This window comes from Podarcis tiliguerta, assembly GCF_965153285.1.
Source record: "Podarcis tiliguerta genome assembly, chromosome: Z".
Classification (NCBI taxonomy): domain Eukaryota; kingdom Metazoa; phylum Chordata; class Lepidosauria; order Squamata; family Lacertidae; genus Podarcis; species Podarcis tiliguerta.
In genome coordinates this window covers 10,229,454-10,247,501 of record NC_139553.1, presented here as the reverse complement: position 1 = coordinate 10,247,501, position 18,048 = coordinate 10,229,454, and the positions used below count along the sequence as shown (strand labels likewise).

The 18,048-nt window shown below is 43.6% G+C and overlaps 2 protein-coding genes across 4 annotated transcripts in view; one reads left to right on the top strand and one right to left on the bottom strand.

Moving 5' to 3' along the window:
• The first annotated feature begins 949 nt into the window (after positions 1 to 949).
• On the top strand, positions 950 to 11,060 carry LOC310669318 (stomatin-like). Its single transcript, XM_083423205.1, has 7 exons — positions 950 to 1,178; positions 2,999 to 3,111; positions 4,759 to 4,831; positions 5,621 to 5,703; positions 7,082 to 7,285; positions 8,800 to 8,880; positions 10,673 to 11,060. The coding sequence occupies exons 1-7, from the start codon at positions 1,121 to 1,123 to the stop codon at positions 10,853 to 10,855; spliced, it is 795 nt and encodes a 264-aa protein (XP_083279331.1). The 5' UTR covers positions 950 to 1,120; the 3' UTR covers positions 10,856 to 11,060.
• A 1,746-nt stretch (positions 11,061 to 12,806) lies between these two features.
• GSN (gelsolin) overlaps positions 12,807 to 18,048 on the bottom strand; it is a 68,910-nt gene continuing 63,668 nt past the window's right edge. For all 3 annotated transcript variants that reach the window (XM_083423059.1, XM_083423058.1, XM_083423057.1), the window contains 5 exons: positions 17,672 to 17,846; positions 16,802 to 16,926; positions 15,582 to 15,659; positions 14,160 to 14,220; positions 12,807 to 13,196 (listed from right to left, as the gene is read on the bottom strand). In XM_083423059.1, coding sequence (XP_083279185.1) covers positions 13,027 to 13,196; positions 14,160 to 14,220; positions 15,582 to 15,659; positions 16,802 to 16,926; positions 17,672 to 17,846 — 609 coding nt within the window. In that variant the 3' untranslated portion in view covers positions 12,807 to 13,026. The remainder of the gene's footprint in view (positions 13,197 to 14,159; positions 14,221 to 15,581; positions 15,660 to 16,801; positions 16,927 to 17,671; positions 17,847 to 18,048) is intronic.

The following is an 18,048-nucleotide window of genomic DNA, read 5'->3' as shown; positions in this document are numbered from 1 at the left end:
GCGGACGACTCTGGGGTTGTGGTGCTCATCTTGCTTTATTGGCCGAGGGATCTGGCGTACAGCTTCCGGGTCATGTGGCCAGCATGACTAAGCCACTTCTGGAGAACCAGAGCAGCGCACAGAAACGCCGTTTACCTTCCTGCCGGAGCGGTACCTATTTATCTACTTGCACTTTGACGTGCTTTCAAACTGCTAGGTTGGCAGGAGCAGGGACTGAGCAACGGGAGCTCACCCCGTCGCGGGGATTCGAAGCGCCGACCTTCTGATCGGCAAGTCCTAGGCTCTGTGGTTTAACCCACAGTGCCACCCATGTCCCTAATTCTGTTACCTTAAGGGCACATAATTAGGCCATTACCTCACCAGGAAGCTAGAATAACTATTCCAGGTATTTGAAACCTTGCTTAGATTTCAACATTTGCTGGATCCAGGGATTAGAAAAGTCTCAGGCATACATCCTGTGGTTGCAGGGCTGTTTTGTGCTCTAGGGAAAGGCACAGTTGCACACACCACCAACTTTCTAACTTCAGTTAAAAAAAAGAAAAGAAAAAAGATGTCTGATAGAAAAAAACGAAAAGCACAAACTTGAAACTACTAAATTTATTTTAAATTGCAAGGCTAAGTAATCTGTATAAAACTGTGCCCTTTAAAGGTCAGTCTGTACAGCACCCTTCTGAGGCCTGGTGGACCTAATGATACCAAGGGCCACAGTCCTGGTAAATGGATATACAGTGGTATCTCAGGTTAAGTACTTAATTCAATCCGGAGGTCCGTACTTAACCTGAAACTGTACTTAACCTGAAGCACCACTTTAGCTAATGGGGCCTCCTGCTGCCGCCGCGCCGCCGGAGCATGATTTCTGTTCTCATCCTGAAGCAAAGTTCTTAACCTGAAGCACTATTTCTGGGTTAGCGGAGTCTGTAACCTGAAGGTACCACTGTATATCAGACTGCGGGCAGAATGAAGCAGCCGAGGCCTCGCAGCCTGCTCACTAGGTCCTGGGCGAGTAACTGACGGATCGAGCGTTGCTGGAGCAACCGCTGGCGCCCCGTCCTCGAATCGCTGTGCAGGAATCCTGTTGGGTCGGTTAGTTCGTGCGGAGCTGGTCAAGTCGGTAGCCCTCATGACAGAGGGAGAGAAGGATGTCTCCGAAAAGACGCAAGTCGTCGATGCTCCGCCACGTGAGCGACTGGCTTTGCAGTTTGGGGCAGGCGGGCCGGGCAGGCGGGCTTGCGTGTGTAAAGATCTGGGGAAGGGGGCGACAGTCTGCTTTCTGTTCCGTGAAAAGCTCCTCTGCTTAGAAACCCAGGCAGGGCTAAACCTCCCGCTCTCCCTCAACGCACACCAATAAAGCCTAGCGTGCCTCTGAGCCTTGCCGTGCTTCATCGCGACCAAAAGGGGCCTCGCCGTTAAGGAGAAAGGAACTTTGCTGTGAAAGTGGGCTTCTCCTTGAGGTTTTCTGCCTTCCCCAAGCGAGAGGAACCCCCATCCCCACTTCTTCTTTCTGTTCCTGTTACTTGCGGCGCCGCGTGTTAACTATAAAACCAGGTTACCCTTTAAGCATGCACATAGTTTCCTGGTCTCAGGAGCACGGAATCATATCCTGAAGGCAGCTCTGTCTTATCCAGGGTGAAACAGAGGGAAGAATAAGGGTTTCTGAAGATGTGCAAAGTGTCCCCCTAATCACTGAGCTACTACAGCCCTTAGGAAGGGAATTTATTTTGCTGTCCTCAGGGAATGGCAGCAGCCACACAGTGGTGTCCAAATTTGAGAGAGCCAGATTTGATGAAGTGAAGGGCTGTGGGGGCCGACCGAAGGGCCAACCAAAGTTGTTGACCTTTTTTAAGGACTGGAGTTGTTGAGCTTCTTTTAGGATTAAAGTTGTTGAGGTTTTGTTTTTGTTTTTTTGGCTTTTACCTCACGAAATAAACTGCCACAGGGGCTGGATTAAACCAATCAGCGGGACGGATTAGGCCCCCGAAACGGACTTTGGACGTGCCTGGGCTTTATTTGAATGCTGTAAGGAAAGTGGATCGCAGCCTCTTGGGAGCTGGCCACCCCTGGCATATAAGAATGGAGTTTATAGGCTAAGGTTAGCAGCTGCTTTGAGGAAGTGAAATCCCACTCCACAGTGCTGGCAGATACTGGATTTCCTGGTAATATTTTGAGCAACTAGCTGACTGGATGAAGGATGGATTGATGGTGTGCTCTGAGTACAGCAAAAGTTCAGCGGCAATAAATTAATTTGACTGGTAGATTTGCTGGGTGTTGGTTTCACTATACAGTGGTACCTCGGGTTACATACGCTTCAGGTTACAGACTCCGCCAACCCAGAAATAGTACCTCGGGTTAAGAACCTTGCTTCAGGATGAGAACAGAAATTGTGCTCTGGCGGTGTGGCTGTAGCGGGAGGCCCCATTAGCTAAAGTGGTACCTCAGGTTAAGAACAGTTTCAGGTTAAGAACGGACCTCCGAAACAAATTAAGTACTTAACCCGAGGTACCACTGTACATTTAAAACAGTACCGTACCACTTTAAACAGTGGGCCTCCTCCCCCAAATCCTTGGAAATGAAGTTTTTTTAGGGTGCTGAAACTTGTCAGGAGGACCCTTTCCCCCTTCCAGAGTGAAATTGTCCAAGTGGCTTAGCCATCAATCTTTCCAGAGAACTTTTGAAATCAGTACAGTTTTTTAATCAAGGGTTAAAACCAGCGCGGCTTTGAAAGGCTCAGCCCACCGTCTTGATTCAAAGTGGCATCCAATGGTGTCCAAACATAGACAAAAACCTGCTCCATGAGCCATCATGCAGAATTTGGTTGTGATAGCACAAATGCACAATAAGCAGGCAGCCTCATAAACATATATTGCATTAAGTAAATGTATATAAAACACACATGTGCAATTAATTTATGGGGATCACAGAATTTCCCTCCCTGCCAGATATGGAAGAGAGAGGGAGAGAATGAAAGAGAAAAATAATTGAATGTACATGTCCTTTTCAGCCCCTCCAGAGAAGCCTGACCAAGACCTCCAGCCAATCGAGTGGCTCCTAGTTATCCTTTCATTCATCTTCGCGCTCTTGACTTTTCCCATATCCATCTGGCTGTGTGTAGAGGTAAGAATGTTCCTGCTAATAACATTCCCCAAAAGGAGAATAGATGCATTCCTTACTTAAATTGAATGCTCACATACAGCTGAGCACTCAGATTTTCTTCTTTTTTCTGAGCCCTCAGATTGAAGCTCATACAGTGAAAATATATGTGCCCATCTGGTGTTTTATCATAGTTGTATTCTGCAACTTGCCCTTGACACAAGGGCTGCACATCCCATTTCACCCCATTGTGTGCACTGCCTGCCGCCCCCTGGCTTGGCCATCCACCTTAACTGACACTTTCACTGCTCTGCCTCTGCTGCTGGTGGAGATCTCTCATATGTCATGAGATATTGCCAGAAATTAGTGCTGATTCTGGCGGCAGAGGTGGCAGGGCAGAGTGTTAGTGATGGATTTATTCTTGGTTATTTTAGTTATCTGTTTTTATCTATAAGACACATTGAGTCCCGTCAAGGAGAAGGATAGGGTAAAAACAAAGTAATAAATGAAAAGTTGTTTGCGATGCCTCCCCAGTGCAACTGCATTATTGTTGTCTTAAGGGACTGTAGTTCAGCAAAAGTGTGGTTATTTATTTATATGTATTTATTGCACTGATACCGCATCTTTTCCCCCCTCCAAGGAGCTCAAGGTAACATACATGGTTCTCCCATCCTCATTTAATCCCCACAAGAACCCTGTGAGGTAGGTTAGGCTGAGAGGCAGTGACTGGTTTAGGATCACCCACTGAGCTTCATGGTCAAATTAGGAATTGAATCCTAGTTTTCAGCAGGAAGTTAACAAAACACGGTACTGATTAGTACCATGAAGCAGTGTCCCACCAGCCCACACAAATAGTGTTTCCACAATATTAAAAGCAGGGTTGTATCTAGCCACCCTGAGCATCTCACAATGAGCACAAATCTTTATTTATTTATTCATGAAATTTATATATCACTCTTCCTTCCAGAGGAGCCATGGGGGGTAAACAATAAGTGATAAAACAAAGCAAAAATCTTGAAAACTAAAGGCAATTCTAATGTAGTACAGATGCAGACCAGGGACTCTGCTATTACAGCTGCAAAGTTTTAAGTGTGTTGTAAAGTGCATGATACAATTGTGATACTAAGACGGCGATGGTGTGCTATGGCAAATTCAATATATTTTTCAAAACGTTTTTTAAAAAGTATTTTCACAGCATTTTTTATATGCGTCTAGATAGAAAATTAGGAAAGATCTCAAATTAAAAGGCTTTTTGAAAGAAGGACTTCTGTAGGTGCCAAAAAGACAGAGATAGCACCTGTCAAATATTCAAGGGGAGGGCATTTCAAACGGCAGGTGCCACAACACTAAAGGCCCATTTCCAATATTGTGCAGGATGGACCTTCTGATGATGTGGCATCTCCAAGAGGCCCTCACCTGCATAGCTCAGTCACCAACTGAATATATAAGGAGTGGGGCAATATTTCATGTATCCTGGCCCTAAGCTTATATAGGGCTTTATTTATTTATTTATTTCATTTATATACCGCCTTTATTTTCCAAGGACCTCTACATGGTGCACGTGGTTCTCCTCCTCCCCATTTCGTAAAAGGTGCAAAAGCCCCACAAAAATCGACTGAAATGTAGAAGATGGAAATCAACCTGTGACTCCCCACCCCTTTCCTATAACAGGTTGTCTATGAATATGAGCAAGCTATCGTTGTAAGACTGGGGCGCATACAAAAAGGAGGTACAAAAGGGCCAGGTGAGGGTTTCATATTATAGTTCCAACATGTGACAGAACGTTAATGCTGATCAATTTCATGGGAATGCCCTGAAGGCTTGTTGCAATTATTCATTCTTCCCCCTGATTGTGGTTTGGTCATATATTCAAATTGCTGCTTTAAGAATCATGGCTCTCCCCAGAGAATCCTGGGAACTGTAATATGTTACAAATCTCCTAGCAGCTTTCAGTGTCCTTAACAAACTACAGTTCCCAGGATTATTGGTGGGTGGGTGGAGCCATGATCCTTACAGCGGCAAGAGAGTGTCCCTAAGTGTATGGTGTGGATGTGACCATGAATCTGCCGAAGGAGCTTTGAGCTGGTACTTCTTGGACAAGAGTCACTCATTTGGCCTCAACCAACAGGGCTATCAACTCGAACCTGCACCCAGTGGTGATTGGTGCCATTACCATAGGATGGAAGATAGAGAGATCAACAGTAGGTGGCACCAGAGTCAGGGAACTAAAGAGTCAATGTTGTTTAGCCTCCTGGTGGAACAGTGCTCAATAAACAAGTGACCTGGGAGTGTCCTGGTTTTTAAATGAAAATGAAATGAAGGCAGTGGAGGCTGGTCTATTTGAGCCAACTTCAGTTGGCCTGCCATCTTGTTTATAGCCTCTCCAGAGGGTGGCAGCCCCAACCTCCACTGGCATGCAGCCCCCTGAAAATTGCCTACAAGGGAACATGGGCCCTCGGACTGAAAAGGGTTTCCTTACTGCTGTGATTATGACCTCTTGTGAGTTGAACGGTTGTCATTTCTGTTCCTGCAGGCATCCATTTCCTTTTGCCTTGCACAGACACCCTTATCAGAGTGGACATGAGGACACAGTCATTTACTATACCATTCCAGGAAGTAAGTAGTCCGCTTCCCAGACTATGGAATTGACTCCCCCAAGAGGAAGTAACAGCCATCAACTTGGATGGCTTTAAAAGACAATTAGACACAATCATGGGGGATAAGGTTATCAGAGGCAGTATATGTATTTGCATACCAGTTCCTGCGAATCACAAGTGAAGAGAGCTGCTTTTGTGTTCAGGCCCTTCTTCAGGAGGTCTGGAACATACCATCATTACGTATTTTTAGGTGCTGGAGAAAAGCATTTTTTTTCCACCAAGCCATTGGCTTCTAATTCTTTGTGGCCTCTTTGAGTGATTGGGATGTTTTAATGCTGCCTTTAAAAAATGTGGTTGTCTTTTAGATTTTTCTTTGCTCTGTTTTATGCTGGTCTTAGTGTATATGTTGCTGTGAGTTGCTTTGAGTTAAAGGTAAAGGTACCGCTGCCCGTACGGGCCAGTCTTGCCAGACTCTAGGGTTGTGCGCTCATCTCACTTAAGAGGCCGGAAGCCAGCGCTGTCCGCAGACACTTCCGGCTCACGTGGCCAGCGTGACAAGCTGCATCTGGCGAGCCAGCGCAGCACACGGAACGCCGTTTACTTTCCCGCTGGTAAGCGGTCCCTATTTATCTACTTGCACCCGGAGGTGCTTTCGAACTGCTTTCGAACTGTTGGCAGGCGCTGGGACCGAACAACGGGAGCGCACCCCGCCACGGGGATTCGAACTGCCGACCATGCAATAGGCAAGTCCTAGGCGCTGAGGTTTTACCCACAGTGCTACCCGCGTCCCTACTGCTTTGAGTTACATTTGTTTAAAAAAGTGACTAATAAGTTTAATTAATAATTATTATTGTTTTGGGGAGAGAGTACTAGATTATATCAATATTACTTCTTAGAGGGGGAAGCTAGCATTGTTAGAATAGAATATTATTTACTTCATGGTATTTTATTAATTGTATCCATGGAATTTGACAATTAGTGATTGTAAATGGATTCTCTGTGCCCTTGCTGTGACTAAAAGACTGATATTGATCCACTGGAAAGATTAATTTATGGCTCCCTTTAATCAATAGATACAAAACATGGCAACTCTTACAACATGTGAATGGATGTATGAATAAATATATTTGGAAAGCATTTATAAAAAATATAATAGGTTATAAATAGATCTATATGTATTAGAATAATAATTTCATTTATATACCTTTGTATTAGACAAGTATAATTGTAGTGGGGGATTTTGTATTTTTAATGCATTTTTATTTCCTTTTTCACTATATCTTGCTTACCCAAAATATTTTCAATTAAAAAACCCCAAAACACTTTACATCTCTTTATCATTCTTATATGTTGGAGTTTTTCTATTTGTCCTTACCTTACTGCTGCTTCTCCCTTAGATTTTTACCAAAGATCCAATGACTGTGGATGCGGATGGTGTGATTTATTTCCGAGTGCAGAATCCCATCCTTGCTGTCACAAATGCCACTGAAGCAGTCATGGCCACTCAGCTCTTGGCTGAAACCACTTTCAAGAATGTTTTGGGGACTAAGAACTTATCTGAAATCATCTCCAACCGGGAACAAATTGCACATACTGTACAGGTATGGCTAAGCTGCGGTTCCCAACCTAGTGCCCGCCAAGGCCTTCATTGGAGCACCCCACCCCCCGCAAGGCAGGTGCCTCAGACTCTGAGCTTTTCATTTTAAAAAAAGTCTCTAGCCTTCCAGAAAGAAAGTTATGAAGCAAAATGTGCAGGCCCCCTTCTAAGGATTGCTGTGAACTGAACTAGCCTGGCTGCTCCTGCCTATCAGTGTTTCTAGCCAGTAATTGAAGTCAGAGCTCTGATTGTTAAGTGAGTTGTGTGGACACCAGGCAACAGAAATCCCTGGAGTCCTAAAGAGCTCCGGTTTTCCTCTCCCCTTTAGCGCACCTTTCCTACTTCTGACTTATTTTTTAGAAGTCCTTGTAGTTTGCCCTTTGCTAGCAAGCAGGATTCATTTTTCTTGTAGTGCATTCATCTGCAATCAGGTATTTCCTAGAGGTTATTTCCCACAAATACTCCTACAAAATAAGTGGAGGGGGATGTTAAAGATTCCCATAATCAAACAGCAAATGCAAAATCTGAAAACTTTGCAAAGAGACTTAAAGCATGTTTCTTGCTGTGCAGAGGCTGCTGTCCAGGTACTTGTTAAGAACCCACTATACAGTGTAATAAGCTTACAGTGCAATTGTATACATGTCTATTCAGAAGTAAGTCTCTTTGTGTTTTAAAATAATACTTTATTTTAAATATTATATTATTTTATTAACATGCAGGAAAACAAGATACATTTTAGCGTAAGTTACATAGAAAGGAAAACAAAATCTAGTTACAGCAAATAAATTTTGAAGTAATGTTAACTTTCTGGACAGGCATATGATAAATACCTTCATTAAGGGATTTACTCAGGTAACTACATAAAATAAATATCTGAACAGATTTCTAAAATTTGCCCATTTTTCCATTTCAGGGTGTGGGGGTAACAGAATTAAGAACTCTATAAAGGAGGTATGAACACAGATAGAACTCAGATCATCCAAATCCACTAAAAGGGACCGTCCCTGTCCCTGCACATTAATATACATTACACAATCTTACCACACACACACACACTTTGGCCTTTAAGAACTCTTGATTTGAATGTCTTTTTTTTTTCAAGTAACACTTGAACAAAGCTTATACCATGGTTAGACTATGTCTGATCTTTACTGAGCAATTTGCTCTAGGGCTTGTTTGTTTGTTTGTTTGTTTCAGCTGCGAGGTTATATGACCATGAGCTTTCATCCTGATTTACTTGCCTGGTGGTTATGTCTTCCCATTAGTCAGTCATTTATCTCATACATTTTAGTGCATTTAGAGGCCACTTTCCTAACTGCAATATTACAGTTCTTAAAATGGATCTGTTGTGCCAGGGTGCCTTAATCCACTTTAATTGCAGAAAAACCAAAATATCTAGTGTGTGACTTAAGTCCTGTTCATTTGTTCTGTTGAGTTTCATGGCTCATGTAATTGCTATACAGTATGTATAATGGCTGATGGCTGACTACTATATTTCCCTCACATTTTTTTTAACAGACCACACTGAACAACACCACAGGTGACTGGGGCATAAAGGTGGAGCGTGTGGAGATCAATGACGTGAAAGCAAAAGTAAAGGTAGGAGACTCTGTATCTACTGTGTGTCACTTTGAAGCTGTTTTGTGGAAAGCAACAAATAGATGGAATAATAGCATGTTAATAATAGCCTGCTAAGATGGTGGGACTGTCACTTGGAAAGTGGTGCAGCCGCAAAAGAAAACTAAGGCTGGGTACACACAACATGGAGTACTTGCTTTTTCCGCATAGTCCACACACATTTACTAGGGCCCAGTTTCCTTGGAATGAAGGTTTAGAGGAGACTGTGGTATCTTAAGGATATATAGTTTTATTTACACATATATGCAACCTGAGCATAGGATGAAGAGGCTCACAGCATTAATACTGCAACAGATCTTGGCACAGAACAAGAGATGCTTATGTGTCCTTTGCCTTCTAGCTCTCTCATACTCCACCAACTGTGGCCTTTGTTCTTCTAACTACAAGCTACGTGAGAGGAGGGTGTGGGAAAGGCCCACCTATTTGTTCTATAGCACAGAGCAACTTATTTGGATATGCTAAATTGTGGTACTTAACTAGCCAGCCAAAGCCATTACCTGGTCAAAGGAACCGGCTTGGCAAGCTTCTTTGGCAAGCTCAACAACTTCTGCGTCCGGATTTTCTCTTTTTGAAATATGGCAGTCCTCCCATAGAATCAATCTAGGCTGAGAGCAGCAGCATGTTGAGCAGGAATGTTTCTGGATTGAGAGAAACAACATTTTTGTGGAGGAAATGGCTTAGTTTGTGTACACCCAAAGATTCAATGGCATGGGGGCTGTTCATCTGGGAACTGTAGCCTCTGTGCAGGCCACCCCCTGCTTTTGAGGATCAAGTTTCTCTTAAATACTTCCTTAGCTGTACCAAGTCAGGTACTTAAATGGCTACTTGTCAGGACAGTTATGTTCTACCTCCACTGTTGGATGGCAAAGTGGATTTATTGCATTACACAATAATGCTTTCCATGAAGCTCCCCACCAGATAGGAACTTGAATCCCAGCTTCAAAATACTGACAGTGTGGATCTCCCCACCCCCACCCAATGTTGCAGCTCAAAATAGTTTCCTGATCAGCTCTTTAACTCTTGCTTTTATTGGTCAAAACCAGAAATGTTATTGGGAATCCCCTGGTCAACAGCTCATCACTCAATCTGCACTATCTGGTGTTTTGCCAGTGTAAGGATGACAGTGCTCAGTCTTTTCTTTTTCTTTCCTTATTTCCTGCCACCAGTGTGTTTGTAGTCAACCCCCTTGGAATCATGTGTTGCTTGTTCTGGGGTGAAAAAAATCATGAGAAGGACCAGAAGATAGTAGTAGTATTAGTAGTAGATCGTAGTAGTAGTAGTAGTAGTAGTAATTATTATTATTATTATTATTATTATTATTATTATTATTATTATTAATACCCCACCCATCTGGCTGGGTTTCCCAGCCACTCATGTTCACATCAGTTTGCACTGAAAAAACAAAAACAAACCCTCATGGAAATTCATCAGCTATGGAGTGCAGGTTTATTATATACATTTTTGTAAGTAATTTTGCCTGACAAGCACATTATTTGAAAAAACAGTTTCCCCTAATAGAATGCAATTTTGTATGTTGTCTTCACCAAATGTATGCATTTTAGGCACACAACTTGGCTGGATAATTGCATTGCGAAATTCAGAAAAATGTGAATGTCAAGAGATGAGTGCCATTTGATACTTTTATTGCTTTGGAAAGCGCAAATTAAGTTGTTTCCTGAATCGAATTCCTCCCCTATCCTTGTAGCATAGGGCCTCAAATGGCTTGTTGGCCTTGTGATTTTATCTCTTTCAGGTCACTATGGGAGAGAGTGAAAGGACAAGCCCCAAGACTGTGAAGGAATCTTCTGTTGTCATGATTGAATCTCCCAAGTCTCTCAAGTTTCACTGCTTGAAGACGGAGACCAGGACCTGTGAGGACGCCAGCGTTACCAATCAACAGACTGTCATCAATCAACAGACTGTCATATTCCACTAACAGTAGATAAGCTGCAAGGCATTGTGGGAATGAAGTGCTAACTCAGGACACTGATGCACAGGGAGATGCTCTTTTACAGGAGGCTAGATTCCTTTTAAGTGCATGAAGTGATTTTATTTATTTGCCTATTTTTAAAGTTTTACATTTTGTTGTTTCATTGCCCCTCATCCCAAAATATGAATAAAAGTAGAAATATGATGGACAATATATTCTCAATCTGCCATCCTTACACCCTTTCTCTCATCTCCAACACAGCGATACTTAGGAACATAGGAAACAGCCTTATGCTGAGTGGGACCATCGATCCATGTAGCTCTATACAGTCTGCACTGACTGGCAAAGACTCCCAAAGGTTTCAGAGAGGGCTTTCTCCTAGCCCTACTTGGAGATGCTGGGAATTGAATCTGAGACCTTTAGCATACAAATCATGTGCTCTGCCACCAAATTATGTCCTCCCCCTCAGCATAACGATTCTGTGGTTCTGAAGAGTAGGATGAATTAAATAGGAGCAAAGGAATGTGGGAAGCTGCTTTTTACAGTATCAGACCATTTACTGCTGAACCCAGCACCTTCTGCATGCAAAGCTGTTGGCTCTACCACTGAACATGATGTTTACTGAGCATTCATAATGATTTGGCTTGGTTCAAGCGTAAACATACATGCCACTGAAATAAAGTTATGAGCACTGGAAAAACAACAATACTAAAGTATCAGTTTTCGGTGTTCAGGGAATGAGGCATTTGGAGAGGTTTTCTCCCTCATCAAATATCTCTGATGACATCTTCAAGTTCTTCAGTTGTGGACATGTGGAACTTCTCATGTTTCAAGCAAAATGTTGGTTGCATTCATTTTGTTTGAGAATACCAAGTAATGACTTCATTGCTTCTTCCAATGTCACTGATGTAGCTCTACAGACAGTAGCTGCTCACACTTTGGAACTGGTGCCCTGCTGATCTAACTAGAGTTAGATCACGTTACAACCTGACAACTTGCACACGTTACAACTTGTCAACATCCTTCTTAAATGTTGGTGCCCAGAACTGGACATGGTACTCTTGGTGTGGTCTGACGATGGCAGAATAGAGAAGGACTATTACATTCCTTGATCTGGACACCATAGTTCTCTTGATGCAGCCTAGAATAGCTTTTTTTTGGGGGGGGGCTGCTGCATCATACTGTTGACCCATGTTAAGTTTGTGGTCTACTAAGACCCCTTTTCATATGTACTACTGCAAAGCAAGATGTCCCCTATTTTATATTTGTGCATCTGGTTCTTCCTGCCTATATGCAGAACCTCTCCAATCTGTTGAATTCTGATTCTGTCTTTAGCGACATTGGCTACCCCTCCCAGTTGGTGTCATCTGCAGGATTGATGAGGGTGCTGATAGTTGCTAGAAGACCCCTATTCACCCTCAGACAGCTATAATTCAGAGTGGTTTAGCAATCAATCCCTCTTCACAGGGAACTTTGGAAGCTGAAGCTCTGTGAGGGGAATACTGGGTCTCCTAATAACTCTCAGCACTCTTGAGAAGCTACGGCTCCCACAATTCTTTGAGGGAAGCCATAACTATTTAAAGTGGTATCGTAGTGCTTAAAATATACAGTGTGAATGTGGCCCATGTGGTTGCTAGAAGAACCCCATGTGATATTGACCTTGGACTGCTTCCTGATGTTGTTAACCTTTAGACCAAGACTGTCTGTTTGGACTGTGCAGCACCTGCGACCCTGCCTGTGCTGGTAAGGACTTTGGCAAGAGGCTTATAACACTCTACCACAAGCAGTAGTGATGACCACCTACACAGATTCCCCCAGGGGGAATCTGGTTGACCACAGTGAGAACAGGACTTCTGGCTCGATCCAGCCAGACTCTACACATGTTCTTAGGATGATTCCTGGAAGACATAGACCCCAGCGTCTCTCAATAAGTTTTATCTGAAACCAACAAACCTTCTGAGTTTCCACATAAGCTTTATTAAAGACCATTTTCAAAGCAGCAGAAAAGCCAGTACAGTTCATGGTACTGCACAGCTACTTAGGCTATTTATTATTATTATTTTAAAAAAAGAGTGACATAATTCTGCAGCTGGTGGTAGAGGAAAGGAGTAGCTCTTTAGAGGCAGTGAAGGCACCAAACTTGTATATATGTATTTAAAAAAGAAAAGCTGTTCCTTTTACACAGCCAGCTCGGCCATGGCCCTGTCCAGAGGATCGGTGCTCCAGTAATCATCTTCCCAGCCAAGGAACCAGCCAGTGAAGGTGGGTGGTTCGAACCCTTGTCTGATGAGTGTGATGGGAGTTCTTCTGTCACGATTGGCAGGGTCGGTCTCAATATATCTCCTGGCTGTAAAGATGCAAGTGAAGACGAAAAAGAAGAGAACACAAGAGAAAATGAGGCTCTTGCTGAGATCCTAAGGGGGCAATCCCCTAAGAGGGATCAATGAGCTTTTATTGGCGACTATGAGGACATGGGGAGGGACCCTGTGAATCCATTTCTATATCTGAGGGTGGTGCAGAGGGTAATGACACAAGAAAGACTTTTCAGTGGTGGCTCCCTAGGAAGCATGCCTGGTGCCATTGCTGTCTGTTCTTAGGTGCCAAGCTAAAACATTCTTATTTATCCAGGCTTCTGAGCCTGCATATAATGCTGGTGCTATTTCAACACACACCACTGTAAATAATTAACATGGCTAGCTTGGATCCATTGATTTCAGTGGGTGTACTCTGAATAGAACGTAAGTTGTATACAACTCTTTTTTTTTTTAATTGTGAGGGTAGTTAGATGTGTCTGTGGCCTTTGTTGTGACCATCCTTTAAGTGTGGTGGGTGGGGCTTGTTTCATTTCGCTGTTTGTGTCTAATTCTAATGTCTCTGCTTTATTTTTCCCTGTGTATGTTGCTTTGAGGCACTTGAGTGCAAAAATGTGACTAATAAATGGAATAATAATTTTGAGAGGCTACAACAAAGAGGTCTCCAGATGATGGACTGAGGGTCATTTTCTGATGGCTGCAGGGCCTTCTAGATGTTACTGAACTACAACTCCCATCAGCCCCAGCAAGCATGGCCAATGGTGATGGGGCTCCCATAATTCTTTGGGGGAAGCTCATAACTGTTTAAAGTGGTATCCGAGTGCTTTACATGTATGGTGTGAATGTGGCCACTGTTATGGAATTCTTTAGAATTAGACCTTATGGTAATGCATTCTGCATGCACTTATTTCAGTGTGGCTTTACTATGTGCTGATGTGTATGGCCTGATTGGTCAGTGAGAAATAAATCCAGAAATGAGAGGTGTATATCCATCCTACCTGATGTTTGAGCCTCTGTCTTCTCCACCTCGTTTGCATCTTTTCCAACCCAAACAAAGACCTTTTAAAAAAAGGTAATGAGAAATGTTAATATCCGTATGTGTACTGTCACAGTGTGACCAATCAGACCCGACCATGGGTGCAAGCAGGACCCGACCACTGGTGTAGCCAGAGGGGTGCAGGAAGCTGCCCCCCAGAACAAGTAAATAAATAAAAATACTTTACTAACTCACCAATCGCATCACAGCCCTCCCTAAAAAAAGTCCTGCCCCCTCAACAAAAATCCTGGCTACGCCTATGAACCTGACTGATGAAAACAGTCGTATCCCCACTTGTGATTCCCACCAGCTGGTATAAAGAAGCTTATTTCATAACTAGGGATGGTTGAGTCTGTTTGGGGGTCTCATTTTTCCTGTCTTGTTCTGCTCTCTGCATTTTTAAAGTCCTCATGATAGCTCATCAGCGTTTTAGTGCAAGTTTATCCTAATATATACGTTTGCTTTTAATGTAATTTTGTCTAATATACATATCTTTGCAAGGTAGTTCCCCCCAATATTGTATACTATTTTCATTAGGTTTTAGGCACACTTCACCCCAGTATATACATTTTTGTACACATAACTTGGCTGGAAACCTGCGCTGCAAAATTCAAAGTGATGTCTCTTTCGAAGGATGGCTGTGTTTCAGTTTGCGTTTTGTTTCAGAAAGTGTGAACTAGGTTTGCCTTCAAGTGTGACCTGAATCAATTATCTCCCTCCCATCCTTATTATTGAATTTATATCCCATCGTCTTATCCAAAGAGCTTAAGGCAACGCATATACTTCTGCCCTTCTTCCTTTTATCCTCACAACAATCTTGTGAGGTCGGTTAGGCTGAGGGGCTGTGCCCAACTCAAGGTTACCCAGTGGCCTTTCTGGCTGAGTAGGGATTTGAATCTTGATCTCCCAGATCCTATTCAAACACTCTAACCACTACACCAGAAGGGCGTGGGTGGTGCTGTGGGTAAACCACAGAGCCTGGGACTTGCTCCCGTTGCCCAGTCCCTGCTCCTGCCAACCTAGCAGTTTGAAAGCATGTCAAAGTGCAAGTAGATAAATAGGTACCACTCTGGTGGGAAGGTAAACGGCGTTTCCGTACGCTGCTCTGGTTCACCAGAAGCAGCTTAGTCATGCTGGCCACATGACCCGGAAGCTGTATTTATTGGCTCTCTTGGCCAATAAAGCGAGATGAGTGATGCAACCCCAGTCGGCCATGACTGGACCTAATGGTCAGGGGTCCCTTTACCTTTAACCACTACACCACACTGGCTCTCATGGTGCATCACTGAATGTGACTCTATTTTGAATTTCCCTTGTTCCACACTGGTCTCCTTGATATGGAGCACAAAAAGAACTGATTGCTAGCGAAGAGATAGTGACATACCTGGTCCCAGGTGTCCAAGAGCATCACATCATCTGTGGCCAAATCCTCTTGGGTCAGCTCTCCAGGTACTTCTTCAATCTAAACCAAATATTTAAGAGGGTGATATGTTAAAGGGGACAAACAACCGAAGCTTGCACAAAGAGGCTTGCGCTATCCCTGAAGCTCCATTGTACGTAACGGAACCTGAACACCATTCTCTTGAAACTGAAGCACCTTGTGTTGCTGGTGTTCCTAAATGCTTAGATTTGTCCTGCACAGTGTTCTTCCCAGGAGCCTACTTCAGAGTGACCCTAGGGAGCCAATCCTCAGAGGCTGACCCACCTCCTTTCACCCTGATTGGCCTAAGTCATCGCAAAGGAGACTGCGGATTGGCTCCTAGGAAAGGGGACATGTGCAGAGTAACTTTCCCTCATCACTGAGCAAACACAACAAGGTGCCACACACCTGTCTGCCAAGCAGGTATGAGACTGGGTTATTTTAAGCTAAGGATGGGGAAGGTGAGGCCCTATAGGCGTGGTTAGAATACAGCTCCCATCAGCCCCAGACCACATGGTCAATTGTCTAGGATGACGGAACTTGTAGTCGACTACCAGCTGGAGGGCCACAGGTTCTCACTCGCTGGCTTAAGCACACACTCAGAGACTCAGCAGCCCTTGACACTGTACTAGTCATTGCCACTGTCCTCCAAAACCTTCCTTTGGTTTTAATTCCTCAATGCAGTACAATATTAATCTATATGTGCAACCAGTTCATTGAACACTCATCCTGATTTCCTTGCACAAAGCTTGTGCGGAGGTTAGACTACATCTAGTCTTCATTAAGTGTTTGCTGAGATTTATGTGTGGGGAAGATACGCAACAATAAGCATTTGTCCATATTTGTGTGTGTGGTGTGTAGACATTCATCCCACACTTTTCTGTGCATTTTCCTAACCAGAAACAGTCTTGGGTTTTTTTAAGTGGATTTGTTGTGCGAGGGTGACAAGGGGTTCATCCGATGTTAGTCCTACTAAGAACAGACTCATTAAAATTAATGAACATGAATAACTTCGGTCCATTAGTTCCAATGACTTTAGCTGGCTACAAACCAGTGCATTTTAATCCACTGTAATTGCACAAACCAAAATATCTTGGTACGTGCCTGCATCTCTCCTGAAAAATACTGACAGCCTGAAGATGGTCTAAGTTCTCAGCAATGCCCTGAATGCATGAGGTACTCACAGTAAAGCGCCCACTCTTGTTGGTGCAGGCAAACAGTCTAGGTGGATGAACGTCCATCTTCTTGTCCTTTAGCCGTGGGGAGGTGCGATAGGCAGCTCTTCCACCAAGTGCTTCCCAGAAACCAGCTGCAAGACAGGAAAGGAACCAAACGTACAGGTTTGCCATCATCGCCAGGAAGAAAGTGGCTTCCTCTGGCTTTGAGACAGCGCAGTGATAGATTTAGGACCTGAAACGAACCATGCAAACCCCAGTGCCTTTAATCGGAACTATGGCCTGTCCCCGTGTCTTTTTTATTCTTCTTTCATAATGATTGATGTTCATGGTCTTATCTATTTTTATTTAACAAAATGTATATATCATTTGATTGCAGCAAAACCTCTTAAGCAGGTTGCATGTTTTTTTAAAAAATATATATATAATAAAAACAATTAAATTTATCAGTAAACAAAATTAAAAACACCCCAATGTCCATGTGGGGTGATGGTACTAGGACAGTGATACACAATCCTGTTTTCAGGGCTGTTTACACCTGCAAGACTTTAGGGGTGAACGTGCTGCTTTCTTTCCAGTTGATGCACACCCATAAACTCCTGCAAAAATCCTGATTTATTTTTTCCTACCACAAGTATTCCCAGGTAGTTTTTGGCTGCATTTTTGTTGCATTGTAGCACAAGAATGGCCCTCCAAAGAGCAATAATGCTGTAATATTAGGCATAGCTGTCAATTTCTCCCTTTTCTTGAGAGGAATCCTATTCGGAATAAGGGAATTTCCCTTACAAAAAGGGAAAAGTTGACAGCTATGACATTAGGGAAAGCATCACAGAACAACTAATAAAGCATTCTGATGTGTGGATGGTCCACACTTCAAACCTGGTTCTCCGCCTTCAGCAACCTCGGTTGCACGTGCTCCCAAGACCTTCAGTAGCTCTCCGGCCCCAGACTTCTCAGCCTCGCTGGCTCCTTTGCCAACCCACAGGTAAGCAGCAGAGGGGGTTTTCAACACAAAGGCATCGTTGGAATTGAGCTCCTTAGCAGCCGCATCCACCTGTGAAGGGACAAATGTAAGCCTGCCATCAGGGCTGCCAGCACAGACACTTTTTAGCCACCCAGTGGCTTCCCCAACATTACAGAACTTAGAGGTGCCAATTCGACTTGCCTTTTCAACAAGGCAGAGGCCATTTCGAAAAACAGAACACTGACTCCCTGAGGAACATTGGGCAACCAGGCATTAGGAGTGACAGGAGGCT